General features: G+C 41.6%; 1 protein-coding gene across 2 annotated transcripts in view; it reads left to right on the top strand.

Annotated features, from left to right (window-relative positions):
- Positions 1 to 20,806, top strand: part of znf385a (zinc finger protein 385A) — a 49,266-nt gene that overhangs the window by 24,922 nt on the left and 3,538 nt on the right. Inside the window, exons 2-5 of one of the 2 annotated variants that reach the window (XM_085443927.1) lie at positions 2,010 to 2,161; positions 7,592 to 7,702; positions 13,155 to 13,329; positions 19,514 to 19,873. In XM_085443927.1, coding sequence (XP_085300053.1) covers positions 2,010 to 2,161; positions 7,592 to 7,702; positions 13,155 to 13,329; positions 19,514 to 19,873 — 798 coding nt within the window. Of the gene's footprint in view, positions 1 to 2,009; positions 2,162 to 4,827; positions 5,236 to 7,591; positions 7,703 to 13,154; positions 13,330 to 19,513; positions 19,874 to 20,806 lie in introns of those variants that run through there. The other variant, XM_085443928.1, reaches the window with a different exon arrangement.

Below are 20,806 nucleotides of genomic sequence, written 5' to 3'. Positions count from 1 at the left end.
TACTGCTGTGCAATTTCAGCTAACAGAGTCTCACTCCATACAAGCAAAACACACATTCACACATGAACTTGTACAAAGATGCTAAAGGAGACGATGTATTGAGACACGGCACGACGCCATGATAAATGCAGTGAAGAATCATTGTATTAGTGATGCAGCCCTGATAGGGGACAAACTGGCTTCATCAGTTACTTCTAATCCTCTTTCATCAGAAGAAGCTACATTCACGAGAAGTTTAGATTAAAGGGTGAACTCTGCATGTTTGCAAGTGTACATATTTAATTAGGAAAACTAAAAAACCTGTCAGTTTTTTTAAACCTAATGTAAAATGAAAGAGTTTAAGATTGCTGAGTCAGACTGCACCAGCTGGAAAACCAGCAGGCAAGAAGCCTCAAACTTGTTTCACATGTTGTAAGAATAATTGTGTGGTTTTGTGCTTTCATACACGTGTTTGCATGTGTATATGTTTGGTTTGTTTAGACTAGAAAATTTAAATGCTTAACTAGAGGTAATGATGCAGTCCTCTGCACCTCGAGGCCTACAGATGCATAGCAGAAGGCAGCTGAGACAGCACTTTCACTCCAGCCCGACAAAGTCAATCCCCCCCGCTCTCTCTTTCTTATCCCTTTCTCTCCCACTCACGCTAATCCAAACTTCGGTGACTCCATCTGGTAACATAGTCTTCAAAGCAGAAGTCATAATATTTTCTCTGTTTACATTCAGTTGACATAAAGCTTGATGAAATCGCAGAGGCGTCAAATAATGCCCAAATTAGCATGTGGAAGTGTGGAGGAAGGTAGAAAAGCACTGCTGTGGAAACCACGGTGAGGGATGGCAAGTAACAGAGCAAAAAAAGTAGCTTAGAGCAATCCCGAAAAGGAGAGCGGCAGAGCTTTAAGTCTCGGAGGAATTTGAAAGCCATAGAAATCCAGTTGCGGATATTAAGAGGCTTAATCTAAGAGCTTGCTGAGGCTGAGTTTTGCTGTTTGGGCCCCATCACTATCATCCTTGACAGAGGTTAGAGAGGAGACGAGAGGGAATAAGGAGGAAAAGGAAGAGAAGCCAGATGGGAGCAATGGGGAGAATAGGAAACTGCGTATCATTAAGGCAGCCTCACATGTTTCTTATAGGCGAATTAAATATTGCGTGTGTGTGTGTGTGCGCGTGTGCATGTGTATCTCTCTGTGTGCAAGGGTACCCTTGCAGTAGTTTTCTTAAGTGACTGCGTTTTTCGATTTCTTTAGAAATCCAGCCAAATGAAGTATGTGGTACTTCTTCTTTCATTCATACTATAATTAGACTCAACTAAGTGATCCAGCTGTAGTGCACAACACAGGATGACATAAAGCAGCGCTGCCTGAGATGGAACTCATTATCATCTAGCTGCAGATGTCTCCCAGGAGAGGAGAGAAGAAGAGAGCACACTGGCAGACAGGTGGATAAGAGGAATCCCCTCTGCCTCTGTGGCATCCTTTTCTTCCTTATGGCATTCCTGTTTCGGGGATGTGAATCATTCAGTCCACAAAACCCTCAACATCATTCCATATGTATTAAAGCAATGTCACACTTTGTAGATTCAGTCTTGCCAACACGTCTGGAAAACCAGAAGATCTGTGCAGCAATCAATGAAAAGCCCTTAACTGACCAAATGCATCTTTTTTCCTCACTGTGTAGAAACTGTATGCTTCTATGGGGCGTCACATAGCTTTGTTCTGTCCACAGAGAGATAATTGCTTTTGCAGTGAAATTATACATTATTGTGCATTTTGGAATTCACCTGCACCTTCCAGGAAACAACTGTACACAGCCTGTTATAAAAAGCACATGTTTTTGTTGTTTTTTCCCTTCCTCTCTCTGTCTCTTGCTTTAATTTGTATTCTTTATATCACCTAAAGACACTGTTTAAATTCTCTGTCACACATTTGAGTAAACACACCCCGGAGCCTGGGCTCATGAATGCTGGAAAATACCGTGCATACTTATGTATCTCTGTCTCTTTCTGTGTTTAGGAGGCATCAATCGAGCTGGGGCAGCAGTGCCGACATTCTTACGGACCCCCACAGTGATCCAACCCCACTTGGACATGAAGCCCTTCCTGCAGTTCCCAGTGGAGACCCCCCCTCCTCCACACAGCATGAGCCTCTTCCACAACTTCAATACGGTAAGAGTTGCTGCAGACAACAAGCACAAACACTGCAGCCTTTTAAGTCATCGACTCCAGCGAGAAAAACGCGCGACGCAAAATTGTAAATGTTGTGCTGGGTGCTGGAGGTTACCGCCGTTATGCTTTAACTTGCACTCTTCTCTACGTACAGTTTTGAATGCAATAGTCAGCTTTAAGATATGCTGGAAACAGGACTATTTTCAAAGCCGTAAAATCGTAGCCATATAATTAAAGAACAGTTTTAAGGCCATCCCTATAACTAACAACATCAAACGCCGCAGTTTGTTTGATGTAATATTTTTTTTCTTTTAAAGGAGAGGAGGCTTCCTGTTCCTTCTACCTCAGGCATTTAGATTAGACCATAGAGACATTTACCATTTCACCAACTCAGCATAATGTGGCACCTGCTCCTCCAGACTCCGCTGAACAATGTCAACACATTTCTCATCAGCAATATGCAAATTCACTGAACTGTATATGTACTCTACTGGGGCAATGCTATTTGCGGACCATGGCTTCAACAGGGTTATGTGTCACCCTGGTATATTTAGCTGCAGTCTGCAACAAGACAACATAATAACCTTTCACTAATTGGAAATATCTGGCATGAGCTTTGACTATGCATGGCCCTACAGGGATTGTAACAGGAGTCCAGACACTCTTAAACACATTTTAACAATATAGTCATTTTAATAGGCCTCACCATGACATAAGTGGAAGCATTTTCACTACCAAACTGCACTACACCCAGCAGACATGCATTAATTGAGATACTGAGATTATGCAGGCACTCGGTTTCCATTCTGGCCTCTGTTAGCGTAGCCCTAAAATCATTCTTGCTTGATTTTATTTCCTGTCTTGCTGCCTCTGCAACACTCCCTCTGGACTTCCTCTCACCTATTCTGTAACGTCCATCCGCTCACCATCCTCCTTATCAACGAGTCAACTAGGTAGGAAGGCCCACAGGGACACTGTGAATGTTAATAGGTGTTCCTGCTGATGACTGCGAGGTAACCGTTAGTGCTGTTTTACAGCTCTGTGGCCAGGAGATGGGGCCATAAGAGAAGCTGTAAGGGCATTCTGACCTTACAGCGTACTCATAGTATACGCAGCACATTCAAAAGCATGAAGAAATGACTCACTAATATATCACTGTTGGTGTTTGCAAGGAGAGCTTCTGTTGCCTGAAGTGTATGACATAATCTCACATTTTATTAGATATGCGGCATGTATGTGGTGTAAATATGCTGCAGATATGAAAACCGCTTTGTTTGCCCCTATATGAGGCTCTGTTTTAACGTTTTGCTGGGATATCCTAGCTTTACACTTTCCCAGAGTTTATTATGTTCAATGTAGTGCTGTGAAGATGAGTAAATTTATACAGGAAGATCTAGAATAAGAGAGTAAGCGTCCACAGCTCCATTTAGATCTTATACTGTTTTGTTTTGGAGGTTTTTATATGGATTGTTAGGCTGAACTGGGGCTATTTCACATAACATTTCAAGTGCTTTTGATGTTTCCTGGCGCTTTTCTACACCATTGCACAGTAACACATTATGATCCACAAAATATCTCAATGAAGGTACAGCACTGCAGTGAGCTGACAGCTAGTTGTTCCATCATTCTGCCTTAATAAGTGATCTGTACTTCACATTGAGGGTTATTAGCCCCATAGCGGAGGAATGGCCTCTCCTAAAGCCATATACAGCTTTTAATAGTCCTTTAATGTGATTTGTCCTCCACCTGCCTGTCTCGTGCAATGTGCCTGTAGACAATGATGAGGCTGAATTATTTATCTGCATCAGCTGGTACTGATACAGACATAAAACTGCTCATAAAACTCTGAGTAAAACTCAGAGTTGTGTTGCCTGCACTGTTTGCTGAAGCTACACAATCACAAGACTTCTTGGTCCAGTATAATCATGTGCAGTTGTTGAATCTTAACTACTATATATATCTTTTCTCACTCTCCCCCTAACAAAAATAATTGTAGTACAGCAAGACATGACTAATAGCTCATTATCTAAACAGTACACATTTATGTTTTGTCCAGTACCACATGTGGCCCTGTCATCACTTTGGTGTGAATATGTCACATCCAATAAATATTTGTCTAGCTAGAGTTTCATGCAAGTGTGAGTTCTGGGTTTGTGGGGGAGATGCCGGCTACAGTGGTGGATGACGACATTCGATGGATGGTGTGAATTAAAGATGGGAATTGCTCTGCCTCCTCCAGTTCATCAGGACTGTAGGCCTTCCACTTTATCATTTCCTTTTATCAGTGCTCGCATGTTTTTCTAGCAGCTTGAAAGGACACGGCTGTGGCGCTCTTGTACATCTGAGTCACATGTGAACCTCAGCTCTGGCTCATAGGTAGTAAAAACAAAGCTGAACTTACACTGAAAACCTAAAGGAAGCCTAAACAGCAAAGTCAGGAATCAAGAAGTTGATTAGCTAAGAACCTGACCTATGAGCATAATTGATAAAAAAAACTGTTATCAGTAAATTATTATCAATATCCATACCAAGGCTATTCAGCACTCCTAGAAGAGTGAGAGTTTGGCAGGAGGAGAGTAGGATACATAATCCTGGGTGCACATGGGCAGACTGACAGACCATGGGGAAGAGAGGGAGAGGGAGAGAGGGAGGAGAAAACTGGAAAGCAGAGAAGGAAGTGCATTAAAGTGGAGTGTGAGGCAGAGAGGGAATGTAGTTAAGAATAGAGGAGGAGGAGACTGAAAAAAGGGACAGGCACTTGTTAGGTCATGTGTTGAAAAAAGAAGTAAGGGAGAGATTTCTCTTAAAGCATCTCAAAAGAGAAGCAGACGGTGTGCTGAAAGGAAATAAAGATATCGCAGCTACCAATGCTTCACTAGGCATAAGCTCAGTTTTTGTGAGCTAGTCTGTATTCAGCGTTGACCACCTACCAAACAGGCTGAATGAGTAAGGATAGTGCACCACAAGCTCTGAGCCTTGCACATGCTGAGACCCAAACACATACCTCGGCCAGCAGTACACACACAGGAGGACCAATGCAGCTCCAAGCTTCTACAGACAAAGAGGAGATGAAGGTAAGTACCTAAAATTCAAAGAGCTTGTCACATTTTTGTCGGTCCAACTGTGTCTTAAACTGGGCCAGCTTAAACGTAATGCTGAATTTGTGCTTCAAAGGCTGTTTTCGTCTGGCACAGTGTGGACCTTACTGTGACTGTCACAATGGCTCTACTGAGAGTCATGCTGTAGTGCACTCTCCCCTGGTGGGTTTTAGCTGATCAAACGAACTAAAGAAAGACTAACTAAGACCGAATGGAAACACAGTAAAGAATGGGAAGAAAATCAGAACTGTAGAAAATGAAAGATGAAAAGAAACTCTAGAACAGAGGATGTTGGTGAGTTAGGACGTGTGTCATTGTGCAGTGTTGGATGATGCTTGGGTGATATTTGAGTGTTTGGAGTTTTAAGGCTGCATGGAGCTGTTGGCATGACTGCCGAGTGATGCTAAAGTCAGCGGTCTGCGGTCTGTGTGCTTTGCTTACCTCACCACATTCACACAGCTCCACAATAACATGAAGTTTCCATTATTTTCCCAGATAAATGTAAACTTTGTAATATGTTTGATTTCTATTTTTTTATGAGAATGTACAGTTACAGTTATGGATGTTCACAAAATTATACGAGCGAGTTTTGGAAAATCCCTCTGCAGTTACATCATAGTGCTCTCCTCCTATTTCATGAGAACATGTTTTGGAGAGCGTTTGGAGAAGAGGCCATGCGAGCAACATTCCAAAGACATTTGCTGGCAGCTGGACTGTGTTTTCAACAGCTGAATTAACTGGATGGGTCATAACTGACCCACACCCAGACTGGTGGAATGACTGCGGAGAAGCCCATGATTCATGCGGTTACGCCACCAGGCAGGTTCAAATTCTTGCTAAACTCTATCTAGTCTGGGTCACATTATGGACACTGAGAGAAAGAAATTTTTCTACACTTTGGAAAGATTTGATAAAACACAGTGTCACTTTTTAAAAATTAATAGGAAGCTTAATGCAGTCCTGGTGTGGAAGTTTGTGCTGGCTAAAGCTTAGTTCTTGTTGTTTAGATGTTCACACAGTAAACATTTGTAATTGTTCAATATATCTTCCACCCCCACCCCAGCCCTCCCCATTAATCTGTCCTCACAGCCAGAGCAGCAGAGCTTTCTTTATACAGTTTCTTGGGAGAGAAACAGAGACAGTGTTGGAACGTGGAAAAGAGATAAGCATGCTTGATGTGAGGATGTCCAACTTGGGCCTCTTTCTCTTTCCCTCCAACTCTCTACTCTTCTTTTTCTCATTCGCTCACTCATTCTCTCCTCCAGATGGTATGTTTCTGTGCCTTCCGGCCACAGCTGGGTGGCTGAAATGTCTTGAGGCTCCTCCCCTTGATCTTTTATTTTTCTTTATTTTTGCTTCTTTTTGTTGGGAGTTGCCAAGCAACGAGCACTGTGCAAAAAAACAACAACTTATTTGAGTCTAAGTAACAACAATATTTGTTTAAGCCCCTTCTATCCTGTCCTTCACTCCTCGGGATGTTGAGCTGCTTCTATATTGGATGAGACTGTGCCTCTCAGTGTAACAAGGCTTAAAGAAAAGCTTAGTAAATAGTCCAAAATACAGTAATGAATCAAAAGTGAGTTATTTTGCATCTGCCTGGCACTGCATTATGCTTTCATTACTCTTGGTGGACACACTTGAACGTTTCCTCGCTGTCTTTTGAATTCAAAATACAAAGTTTTGTATCCTTTTGTTCTTCAGGCCACGGATTTTTTTGCTTCATTCTTCTTGCATACCCGCGCACTGCTACATCAGTCTTTGTTTATGATTGTTGCTTACTTTAGCTGTAGACAGTTGTCTGAGGCTGAAATATAAGCCAGCCACTGAATCCAGAGTAATGCTAAGATCAACCAACAGTGATTGCTTGATAAATTCGGCTTCAAACACAAACAGTCCAGTATGGGCCGGGTCTTTTGTGTCTGGGACAGAATTTATACGGGCAGCTTAACTACTGAGGGCTGCTAAGCAAGTTAGTTAAATTTATACAAGGTGCTTAACACCACAGAGATGATGGATGTCCCAGCTGAAGCAATTAGCACAGGGACAGTATTATACTACAATGTAGTGAGGATCCAGAACCATCAGATTCCTAATCGTGGGGATGCAACAGGTGTCTCGGTTGTAGCAACAAACTGTCAACACTGCTGACCACTGTTTGCTGAAGTGAATTACAGATATCATCGAACAGACTCTGTAACCGCTCTTTAACTGTGAACCTTATGCATTCTGCATGTGGTCATTTTGGTTTAGTCTATTGCACGTTATGACAGCTTGGCCCATTGAGCTGTGGCACCAGTGTGAATTATAGCTGCTCTCTGTCTTTCACTCGCAGATGGACCCGGTGCAAAAGGCTGTGATCAACCACACATTTGGAGTTCCTCTGATCAAGACCAAGCGACCAGTCATCTCCTGTAACGTCTGCCAGATCCGCTTCAACTCAGAGGTAAATAAATAAATGACAACACACACACACACAACATCACTGCCTCTCATCTTGTTTTCATTTTCTTTATGGCACTGAAAATATTTTATTTTTCTCCAAGTAAGAATCAACCTTTTATTTGTTTCGGAGGACTGTTTGTCCTGGTTTGCTCCCCCTGGAAGCTGGAACTAACAAAGCGGATGTGGTGCGTTTGTTTGGGTTATGTGTTGGCCGTTGCGACCTGACTGGAATTTAATTTGTTTTAAGGCAGCAGTAGTGCACTGCAGCACAGAGGCTTAAGCGGTCCTGACGAATGTGTGAACGAGGAATAAAATTCTGTTGTTCATCAGTACTGATAAGTTTGATCTTAAAGTTGTAGATTTCCATTTCTCTCTATAGAAAATATTAAACTTTAAAAAGCTTAATTAATTGGGAACTCCTAATTGGAATTTATTTGCACGTTATACCCTCGGGCAATTCGCAGACACAACTGATGACAAATTAATGAAAGCAAAAAATCATATGGAAGTATTTTATGAGTTGTGATGCCAAATATTTTTTCTGTTTTTTCCTTTTTTGTGTCAACAAATAGGATAGACTCATGACAAAACCAGTACCAAATGTCATATGTGTAGTGTATAATTTGGCTGCAATACTCCCTATTCAGTGTTGCAGACTTCAGGGCCAGGGCGTTCAACCATCCACAATACACAACATTAAGGAGTGGGTCAGGGCTATATATACACATCAGATCTACAATCATGGTTTCCGTGTGGTCAGGGAGCTGCAAGGCTGTAATCATGAAGCTTCTCTTAGCCAGGATCTGTCCTGTATATCTTCACAAGAAACAGGAAACAGTTAACTCGAGATGTTTATATAATGGAATACTTTAAGACCCAAGGATTGAGAGCCAATACTGACTTTTAGTTAAGATGTGTTCTTTTGTATGAAGTTACAATCAATAAAGAATCTGAAGACTTTGAATATTAGATTTTATATTTAAAATATTGCCTAAAGAACAAGAAGGTACTTGCTGTGAAGAACCTAACCTGCTGTCCCCTGAAATCATATGAAGGTTAAAATTTAACCAAAGCAAGCGCAATTATTTAGAAGTATGCAGGGAGCATTTCTGCTTGGAAGCCATGTTCATGTGTGAATGATCTTTACACCAGCACCCTGCAGAGATTAATTTCTTCTCTTTGTCATTCACTGACGTCAGCTTGAGAGTGGTATCTGGCGTGATCTTCTCTGCTCAGGGAAAGGTGACTCTTTTTCCCTTAGTACTATATCAGTGTTTAGTGCAGTGGTGTGCGTTGCGAAGTTTGGGAGATATCAGGCTGTAGAGATGTCTGCTTTCTCTTGAATCTAATAAAACAGATGAGCATTTGGTGGTCAGAGAATCAAAGAAATACTTTTCTTTTCAAATCCAGCATCAGTATTTTTCTCATTCTGGTTTATTTGATGGCTACTAGAAAAAGATGTTGTTACTGTCAAAAATATGCAAAGCAACTAACATTGCCAAAACTCAGCCGCTCACCCCAAAATAACGTAAATGGATAAACAACACTACAAGCCAAGTAAAATATGTGTTACGACCGATTCAAAAGCCACAACATAAAGTAAAAACTGACAGAGATTGTAGAGCTATTGTTTAAAAATGACATAAAAATCTCAGCTAAAGCTTACAGCCCACAATGAGAAAAAAAAAGTCTAGTCCAAGTGGACCTTGGGGATGCCTATGTCCACACCTCATCAAATATACAATAAGCAATAAGCAATTAAGCCCTCTGGCAGTATTACTGCAAGGAGAGTAGATAGCAGGGGGATATATCATGTAAATTTAATTCGGCTATATACTGTCCCTTTAATCGAGTAAAAGTCTTGTTAATAAGTTAGTGTTTTTCCAGATCAGCTTTAACTCCCATTACCTGGACAGGTAAAAACATACTGCAGTACATCATCAATGTCAGACTTGCAGTCTTGCCCTAGGTGTGACTCCCCATCCACACTTTTTGCATCTCAGGCGTACAAGGCTGATGGGGTGGGTGGGCGAGTGGGCAGCGTGGACAAGTTATTGAATGCGATCACTTGAGAATGAGGCAATGTAGGAGCTTTAAATTGAAAGCATAGGTGTATCTACTAAAATCTCAGGCGAGTTTGAATCACAGCGATCTCGTCCCCAAGGTCAAAGTTTCCTTAAATTCTTGTGAATGGGATAAGTCCAGAATGTGGCTATTTAGAACTTTTAAATTGATACCATTTATGTATCTACTGGGAGAATGAGAGGAATACAGGCAGATGCCAGTATTTTTGTTTTTATTTGGAGATTATGTATTCTCCAAACACGCTCCTTCCGGTTGTCATCTATATAGGTTCCTCCAGTTCTGCAAGCTGTTCATTCTCGTTTACGTGCCCCACCCTTCCTCCCTCCTTGTTCTCAATTCTTTGACTTCTTCATTTCTATTTAGTGCGTGGGGATCTGCCGGGCCCGGGAGCCATTGCCAGTCCCCTTCGAGGCCTTTCACCAAACCGCAGCTCGATTCATGTCAAAGCATTCACTTACCTACTAAAACGCTGTCAAACCTAAAATGAGGACGTGGGCCTCTGAGCTAGTGAAATCAAATTCAAATGAATATATGATGGATGAAGATAATGCAGTGAGAAATACTTCAGGAGAATCTGATGTTGCATTCTCAGCTTCATTTTCAAGCTCGGGCACTGTCCTTGATGTAGACATTCTTTTCCTTTATCTGCCACATGTGAGCTGAAAACATTTTGGGTCAAAGAAGAAAGCGAGTGGGCTTTTTATGGAATGTCATGGCTACTGTATTTGTCTTGCTTTACCTCCTGTCTCCCACCCACGTTCTCTTCATTTCCCACATCATTTTGCCATCATTTCTTTCATCCCATATGATCATTCTCTACTGTCTCTCTCTCTTCTTTTGCCTGTCTCTCTCTCTCCAAAGAACCTTTTCCCCTTCTTGCTGGCTGTCTCCCTCTCTCATGCTGCATTATTTACTGTGTGGAAATGCCCAAAATTGCCTGCCACTACTTATTATAAGATGCATTCGTCAAGGGCATGGATTAGTGTCTGGCTCTGACAGCCCCAGTGCATGTTGGGAAAGTGGTAGAGAGGAGACTTGAAGGGGAGGGGCAGGAGGAAAGGATAAGGGGGGAGACAGTTTGTGCCCCATTGTCTCTGCATTGTGTGTGTCCGTGTAAAGAACTTAATGGTGGTTTATGCAGAATAACCTTGATGCCACGCTGCATTAGTGACATCACAGGCTCTGTGGAGCTGCATTGACCAGCGTCACAACTGCTGCAGTATGCTGATATGCATCTCTTATTTTCATCCGCTTCCTCCCTGCTCACGTCACGTTTATCTTTTCTCCTCCAACCATATTCACTTCGCTTCTTGCTTGCTTTTTGTCTCTCTTTTCTTTTTCTCCCTCTCTTCCTATTTCTTCCTTTAGAAATGCAGCTCTGCAGTAGCTCTGCTTTAATAACACAACTCCCCCCTCAGAGTGATGATCATGTAGGAAAGCAGTTGTTCACTTCAAACTCTCTGCATAATGAAACACATGCATCACAAACTGGCGTGGTGCAGTTTTTATTCTCTCTGAGATTTGTGTCTCTTTATATCCTTTCCATTCTGAGAGCAGCTTTTTTTGCGTTTACCTTCTCTGACTTTCAGTTTCCTGTGCTTCCTTTTCCCTTCATTCTCCCTCCCTCCTCTCCGCCCAGGACCTCATAGTGACACTCAGCTGCTTGGTAGTTGATCCCTTTGACTTGCTGGGAGAAGTCAAGAAAACCTCTGTGCCCGCTTTGCCACGCACTGCCATATACCTTTTAATCTTCCCACATTCCCCTCTTCATCATGAGAGATTACTTCTCTTTCAGCAGTCTACACCTCCACCCCTTTCTGCCTGCATGCAGCTCTCTCCACCTTGATCTGTAGGCTTTGCAAGTGCAGGTCCTTAAGACCCCTTTGACAGGGTACAGTTACAGCCTGATGTGTCATCCTGGTTTAAAAGAAACATGTGATCTTCTTACTTGCTTCAGCCAGTGCTCAGTGTTTGCCATGCCAGCTCGTTTGATAGATGCTGCCAGGCACAGGCACACACTCCCACAGACACACACAAAGCAAATATAGACAACAGGGTTCGGTAACATTACTCATCACCCCCTGCCTGTTTTGCCGAGCCAGTCTATCGCCACACTTGAGCCTCTGGTCAGCACGATGTCCTAAGTGTCAGTCAAATTCCTGAGGCAGCTGTCAATGACTCATCCCTGGTAACCAACTGTAATCCTGCTACTTAATAAATATCTTCATCATTGGTCCCTTGATGCAATCGTTTGGCCGACACAGCACGTGCCATGGCACATCAGTTCACTTCACTTACAAGTGCAGTACTGACTGAATATGTCTGTATCAGCAAGTAGCTACTTATTTTTTCATAGTTGGACACATACTGTGAGAGAGGGGTGATGAAAAAAGGGGCCATAATCCTATATTTGTGTGAGTGTGAGTGTGTGAGAGGGAGTCAGTGAGCCAATGAAATAACGTGTGTTTCTGTTTTATAGTCACCATACTGTGAAGCCAGACAGCTATGTATAGCAACCCCGCATCACATACGCCGCATTTTACCCGACTTCCAAACATCTGTGCAGTAACACAGAGGCTAGAAACAGACTCCCATAATGTCCCATATTCTCTTCACAAATAACTCGCTTGTTTACTCAGTGAGCAAACACATTAGGCAGTAGAGAGCATGTCATCAGGAGATTGGACACAGTGACTTCCATAATAAATCTCTGCAGCATTTTTTGTCTTTGCTGGAATGCCGGCTGAGCGTGCAGATCCTTATTTTATATTTCCTGCCAGATATTAAAGACAACAGCATTGATGCCATGTAGTAAGATGATGTATATTAAGATAAGATAAGATAAGATAAGATAACCTTTATTAGTCCCACACGTGGGAAATTTGTTTTGTTTTTTTTCTCCAAGACTGATATTCTCCAAGACTGTGCAAATTCTATAAGAAAGGGAAGAAAGGGAAGGCTTAGAAATGGACTAATGCGCCCTCTGGGCTTATATGGCAGTTTCCTGATCCTTTAGTTAGCAGGCATGGCAACTTCAGCCAATCCTCCACATAACCTATACTGTTAATGTTTCAACACACACCTTCATAATTTGTTCTTAATTCAAATAAGGGGACAAAGAGGGCAGGCAGTCACTTCATCATTGCATCTCTCTTAATATCTTGCATGTAATCTATCTCTCTGTTCACTGCCTGCTGCTCATCATGACTTTAGTCCCCAGAGTATATTAAATATCGTGCTGTCATAATGGCATGCATGCATGCCAGGTGCCACACCGAGTCTAATTCCACCCTGTTATATACCTGGGCATCTTGGCATCGGTGTTCACTGATGAAATAACTTGTTTTCCTTTCCATGCTCTTCTTTAGAGCCAGGCAGAAGCCCACTACAAAGGGAACCGCCATGCCAGGAGAGTCAAAGGCATCGAGACCTCTAAGAGTCGTCCTCAAGAAGGAGACAAACCTCACACCCTGCCCCCCACCTCCTCCCCATCTCCGCCTGGAGCTCCTGGCGCAGCCCCAGACAGTGAGCCCAGCAAAGCAGGTGAGAGAACAGAAAACTACTGCCACAAGCAAAAACTGGGAAAAGGCTCGGGAGGAACCTTGTTGAAATAATCATTTCAGTCCACGCAGGATGTTCGGCAGCTTATGGTCTTTGTCAGAAAATGAATGGAAAAATATGCAAGAATAACAAAAGTGTCTAATCACAGTGGCTCCGCAGCGTATTGCTGTTTTTATGAGCATCTCGTCTCTATTTGTCGTCGGATTTAGCCGCAGCACATCTTATAGTAGACAGTGCGGTTCCACAGACTGCTGAGACTGATAATGACTGTCCCACCTAAAATCTAAAAAATAAACATTTAATTTGGAAGATTAATAGCTGAACACATTTTTTAGTTGCCAGTATTGGGGGAGTCTTTTAAGTATAATTGTAATGAGAGTTCAGATGAAAATGTTGAAATTCAGAATATCGGGAAAGTTGCTTTGACCTTTAGGAGTTGGAAATAGCTGAAGCAATAAGTTCAAATTGCCTTTACTGCCTAGTCACAAAAACATATATTATTAAACCTAATTGAGCCTTCAAGCTCAAGTAGGCAGAATTATACAAAAGGAAAACAACCCCAACAAAATTTGAAAATAGACTGCCCTCCTCCTGCAGCTCTCCACTCTCTTTCTCAATACCCCGCCTAATAAAAGTATGTCCAGTCTGATAAAAGACAGACTTTTGGCTTCATGTGGGATTCAAGCTCTGCTTTTCCTCACCTGATCAGGTCTGAATTTAATTGGCCAGAGTCTTTCATAATGGATTAGTTTTTTCAGACAAGAGGATATTCAGGAGTCTATTTCCCATTCAAAACAATTACAATATGCCACAAAGTTTGTATGAATTTTCTTTTTTCCACTGACATCCAGACTATTTTGGCTTTTCCCAACTATGCTTCAAAACTTTTGGTCATTTAAAAAAATCCTTTTCAGTCACAGTAGGGTGTAGTAGAAGTAGACCTCTTACACTGAAATCAAACATGACATGAAAGGCTGATCGAATCATCATTACTGTGCCAGAGTTAATCTTCTGTGTTAGTCAAGATAAACAGCAAGACTTTATTTAGTTGTTCAATCTAAATCTGGTTTGTGTCAGTCCATTTAGTCTATGAGCAGGAGAACATGGTATGGCAACATGGCAGTTTCTCTGCATCAACCGCTCTGTGGTGTGTGGTGTGTCTTTGTACAGTAGTAAGCTACTGGGAGGTACCACACCATGTATACCACATTCAACATAGACTACGTTGCCTGACCATCCACTTGTCAGTAAAGAGTCCTAAGACTGATTAAGACAAATGAATAAACGAAAATCTCATCCAGCCTTTAAAAGGACAGAAACAGCAGCTGATCTGACTTTAATGAAAAGTAATTAACTGTAAGCAGATTAATTTATTAGTTAATATGATGCAAGGCGTGATCAAAGCAGTGCAAGATCTTTCTTTAGCAAAGGATCTTTAACTTTGTTCCCGTTGTCTTAGTCTTTCCTTTATCCCTCTGGTTCATCTTTGCATTTCACAGTATAATTTAGAGGCTGGGTTCTGTGCGCGTCTGCCATTCTTCTCTGTGCACCAAACATTTCCATTCCCTTAGTGCCACCACTCTGGTCTCGGATCAAACGCCAGCCAATGAACAGACCAGTCGTGTTTTGGTGACATTTACAAAGGTTTCTGTAGCCTACTGTTTACCAGACATTTCCACCTTATTGATGGGAGGGCACAGAGCAAACACGATAAATTAAAAGATGAAACTCAGGTCCAGAAAAAGCCTCAATACAGCATGCCAGAGCGAAGAAGCAAAGGTTTTCACATTTCAGTGTCTCTTTCTGTCCATGAACATAACACTTAAGGTTTTCTTATAGTTAGTCTCAGGCAAGTACCAAGGCCAGTCCTTTGTGCTGTCTTCCCTCATAGGGGATCTAAGGTCAGCTAAGATAAGTCCTCATTAGTGAAGCTTCCTGCAGTGAACTCCTAGATCATGAGAAGCCGAACAAGCTTGCAATGATCGAGCTCTGAAAGTAGCAACATGTGAAAAATGCCTTTTTCCAACCAAGGGTCTTTCTTGTGACCTTGGAACCTTGCCTCTTCCTGATTTTTTTGCATGCTTGTTTGTGTGTATATATGTTCGTGTATGCATGCCCTGAGTGTGATCTCAGTGGTTGGGTGGGGGGGGGGGGTCTCTCGGAGGAGAGCCAGATGTCCATTTCAAAACTGGGAAACTACTGTCTGGGGAACAGACATTTTTTTGGGCTGTGGAGTTTTGGTGGAATTCACCTCATAACATAGAGCAGTATTTGTCTTTGATGCTGAGCAACATTTCTTATCAACAGCTTCTTTGTTGCGCTCAGATTTCATACAATATCAATGTCATTTTAGACATTCAGATAGTCTGGGCTACTATCAGATATATCGTTTGTGAAAAAGAATTCACCATAATTTGTGATTAACATATCAAAAACAGAGTACATATACAAACTTGCTGAGGGCCGAAACAGTGATAGGTTATTCAATATTGTTTAAAGAGTGCTTCTTGAACCTTACAGATTTTCAGAGCAGGTCGTGAGTTTTACACCAGTCAAAGGATATGTGGTTAGCGTTGTCCCCAAAAAAGGAGGCACTTGGCTCTGAGAAATTTGGACTGGTGAGCTGAGGTTTGGCTGAGCCTGCAAGTGATGGAGAGCCAGCTGTTGTACTGGAGAGAAACTCTGGTCTTCCCTCCTTCCTTCCTTTCCTCTTTCTCCCTCTGCCGTCTGACACTCCCATCCTAATGAGGGGCTCTGTTAAAACCACCCTGATATTATAGCACTCTTTGGTCCACACAAACATTCACAGGCGCACACACCCAAGGTCAATTAAACAGATGACTTTCATGTGAGGGTTCAAATTTCATGGCTATGAGGTGACTGTAGTATTGAGTTACACTGAGCTAATGTTTGCTCCATCCTCTGTCTGTTTATTGTTAGCATTTGAGTCTAATTGAGGAAATCTGGGAATTCACAAGCTTTTTACCTCCTTTGTGAATTATTTGATGAAACTGCCTGAAATAACAGTACCTGATATGGGATGACTGTGTGGGTGTGTTTATGTGTGTGTCCGTGTGTGTATGACTCAGGGTTCGGATGCAGGCCAGACAGGGAAAAGGCACCCAAATGCATTATGAATGTGGCTCAACTCTTGTAAGGCCAGCATTGAGTTTCGTAGCTCGTTAATCATTGAGAATGGGCATGATGGGGCAGTGGTGACACTCAGAGTCATCCTGCCTATGGCACACATGTAACACACACACAAAGAGACAAACCGCTCACACTTAAAGTCAGTACACTAGTCCTGCCGTAAACCTCCTGGCAGTTTTGCCTGACAAGTAAGATGATGACTTATAACTCTAAATACTGCAAGCATCTTTTTATGGGGGTGGGGGAACATTGGATCCATGAGGGGGGAGGGTGGGGATTATATTACATTAGTTTCTTTTGGCATTTAAAGTAAACAAAGCAAAAGTATCCCTGTGTAATTTTCCACCTACACACAACAGAATCATACCAACAATAACTCTCTTGTTTCAGTAAATAGACTGGTTTTTATATAACGCTTTTCTACTCTAAGTCAAACACTTTTTTACAGCTTGGCTCATTTACCCATTCACACCCATTTAAACAAGCACTTTTTCCTCTGCTTTTCCTATGCAAGTGCTATCTATCATTAACACATATTCATATGGGTTAGTTTCATGCCCAAAGATACAGTCTGGAGACTGTGCCAGGGCTCGAACCACAGACCACCAACCACCAACCTTCCGATTAGTAGGTGACCTGCACTACCTCCCAAGCCACAGCCACATACATGCAGTTTATGTGCTTTATATATGGTGTGTAAACATCACGCTGTATCAAATAATATTATATCAGACAAAATAAATGTTCACACTTCAGGAATAGGGATTAAGGATATGGATTGAAGAAAACACTGTATTAAATCCTGCAGCTTAAACAACAAAACTTTTCCACATGGACAGCATACCATACCAGCTTTAATTTCCTGAAGTGGATCAAGGCAATACAGGCATAGCAGGCCATAGTGTAAAGCATCTGGATTGAGTTATCCTTCTGTTGACCTCTCCCCATGAATAACACTGTCTTCTGTTGTAATTTGAGGTCAGCTAGCAGAGAGAATGGTCAGTTAGCCAATAGAGAGCCAAGTCTCATTAGAGAGTATCCTGTACTCTTAAACAATGGAGTAACTGACAGTGGGAATCTTGGGGTAAGAAAAAATAGCGCTTTGTATTGCTACCCTGAGAGGATGTTTCATGATTTAAATTTTAGTCAGTAAAAATGACATAAAAATATTTAATATAATGAAATATGATTTTCAGTGGATTGTGAATTGTTTTGGCCTGGAAGCCTAAAGGGGGAAAAGTGCATGACACATTTACCGTAGTGCTGTGTAAGGTGCAATAGTGACTGGATGTTGGTTTGGTGTGGCAGAACTCCAGGCCATCATGGATCATGAAGTCCCTCATTACTATTTGGCCAGCCAACACCATTCCCACTTGATTTTAACCAAAACCAAATGTTATAGATGTGGATTTGGGGTTTGTTTCTTAACATTTCTTTGCACAGACACGTGCCTAAGTGTGCATAAAGCTCATAACAGTGCGGATAACTACTTTGGTTTTTCTGTTATGCTGCCTTTTTGCACTTACAGGTACAAGCTCTTTACTCAGCTTAACATGTTCAGTCAGTGCTGTGAAAAAGTGGGCATATTATGAGTCATAAACCTCAAACAGCACTTTGATCCAGGACTGCTTTATGGGATCCTCAATGCCACATAGAGCTAGAGATAGTCCTTTTTTTCTTCTTTTTAACGGAACATCTGTTTGAGAAATGCTCTGTGCAGCCAGCAGCTCTGCAGCTGGAAACTTCCAATCTGGAAAGAGAGGGAATTCTAATCTTGGAAAGTAGTGGAATGGAAAGCACTTACAATGGCATCTTCATGAGAGATGATGCAATGGGGTAGCCAGGCCAGAATATACCAAACAATATAAAGTCATAAGACTAAAAGTGGAACAATAGATAAACATATCATGGTCTCTGTCATGTGAAAAAATCACATGCTCTGTGAACGCATGATAGAATCTATAAAAGGAAGTTAAGCAATTAGAGTGAATTTTTGTTTTCTTCCCAGAAAATATCATATATCATCCCTTTAGTACCCTAATCCATAGAGACCTGGTTTTGACGCTGTATCCTGTGGAGTGGAGTTTGGAGAAAGACCTTATAGTCCCTGCTAATGAGGGTAGCTCTGAATACTCCATCCAAATTTAGATGTCTTTCTTCAGCTAACACTGAGTGCTTAGTGAATGCCGAAAGCTCAAAGGTATGTGGGTGGCTAGTCCGAAACGTATACTGTATATAAACATGTTGTGCGATAAATACAGAAAATGTAACCATGAACATGTGCAGTGAGGAAGCTATAGAAAGAAAATCAGAGGGCATGGAAAAGAAAAAGTGAGAGGAGCGCTCACTTAAAGATATTTTCTTTGGATTGCATGTATTGCTCGTTGACAAAGCAAATGCCATTATTACTTCTATCCCAGCCAAAAATAACGGGGGTGGGACAGAGGGGAAAAGCCAAAACATGCTCAGGTTCAATTATCTGCTTCCTTGGAAACATTTCAATAAGATGAGCCCACAGCACTGACAAATTGACTTGAAAACTTCAAAAAGCTTGGAAACATTAAACGCTTGCCCATCCGTTCTTATATTTGGGTCATATGGTTTCCTCCTCTGATCTACTTTATGTGTAACTCAAATTAAAAGGAACTCTTTTGACCAATTATGGGTTGCAGTATAGGAAATAAAAAGCACTTCTAAATGTGCTTTATGCGCTTTATGTTGGTTGTTCTGATCTATAGAGCAGACTTTGGCTTCCATATTTAATTGGGAGTGGTAGGGATGTGGTTACACAGAGTTTCCATGTTTTTTTTATTGCTGTTTGACTTGTGAACTCTTTGTTCTTCGTAATCATCTTTATTTAGTTATTTAGTTTTACATTTAATGTGTTACTTTCAAGCTGGGGTAGGCTCCAGCTATGGTAAGGATTAGCAGAAGACAATGGATGGATGGATGTGACTTTCATTATAATTTCCTTTGTTTGTCTGTTTTGTTTTTGTTTGGGTTTTTTTTTTTTTAGATGAAACACGGCCTATGTCACGGATAAATGGACCCTTACTGGCACCGGGGCCCCTTCCACCTCTTCAAACCCCACCTACCCCACCCATGGACTCCCCTGTGCCATCAGTGTGCCCTCTCATTCCCACCCCTACTCCTCCACTGGTCCCCCCGGCCTCTTCTTCCCCAGGCTGCGGGAGCAGCCTCACCAACTCAGAGCAGGTTGGATCAGGAACCCCGGTTTCAGGAGCCGTTGGCATTTCGGCTTCAAACAGCCCATCCAACCCAGAGACCGAGGAGGACAAGGCCAAGAAGCTGTTGTACTGCGCACTGTGCAAGGTGGCTGTGAATTCCTTGTCACAACTGGAGGCGCACAACAAAGGTCAGTAATCTCTGAGCAATGACATGCTGAAATAGTTGAGCTTTCCTGAATTTAGCGGGAAATACAGTCATCTGGAATTAACTGTGGCGCCTTTCTTGTTCTGATGAAGTTTGGCTTGGATTCCTCTCTGTTTGCACAAGCCACAGTGTTTTTGATGGAAACAAAATGTATCACATCCTGCCTGGACTTTAGCCAAGAAATACACATGCAAACACTTGCAGAGATGTTGTTTTGAATTCCTAAGGAAGAAATTAAAAATCACAAAAAGTAGCAAGTCTAAACAATTTGTTTTTATTTTTATTTTTTTTTTGCATTTCCAGATAATCAACTGAAAGAATTGCTCAGTTTGTTGAAAGCCCAGTTTGAATTTCACTGAGGCTGTTGTGCACTTGAATTGGCAGCTATAGTTTTGTATATTTTACAGTGTGTAAGAGTTGTCTTTTAAACAACTCCCAAAGTATCTACTGAGTTCCTGGAATTATCGCAGTAGCCCTAATTCAGTAATAATGAGAATGATGATTAAAAACACATTACTGAGTTGTTGTAGCATCTCATAGGTACTAAAACAGAAGGTGTTATGTGAAAAAAATTTAATTTTTGAAGACTTTATGTTATAAATTTACACTCGGTTTTATCAAACCTTAACATATTTAGTGTATTTAAAAATGGCACTGGTAAGTTTCTTTGCTTTTGTTAATTTAGTAGAGAGCATTAAAAGTATACTAATTAGCAGATGAATCACTTTAATATTGACATGCTTGGCCGCTGTAACCAAGGATTGCTTGTTTTCAAGGGTCATCTGTACCTCACCTGTGTCAGTCCAGTCTTTAATACTGGAATCCCAGCCATTGTCAAGCCTACGTTCTTATTTTACTCTTGGCACAATTAGTGTAAATATACCTTCCCCGCTGAAAGATTCGATTTTAGCAGCGG

Source organism: Copadichromis virginalis, linkage group LG20 (assembly GCF_057382275.1).
Source record: "Copadichromis virginalis isolate Kocher_CV1m ecotype Utaka linkage group LG20, C_Virginalis_male_GT1.1, whole genome shotgun sequence".
NCBI classification, from domain to species: Eukaryota; Metazoa; Chordata; class Actinopteri; order Cichliformes; family Cichlidae; genus Copadichromis; species Copadichromis virginalis.
Note: the sequence above shows the minus strand (reverse complement) of the source record. Positions and strands in the feature narration are given on the sequence as shown.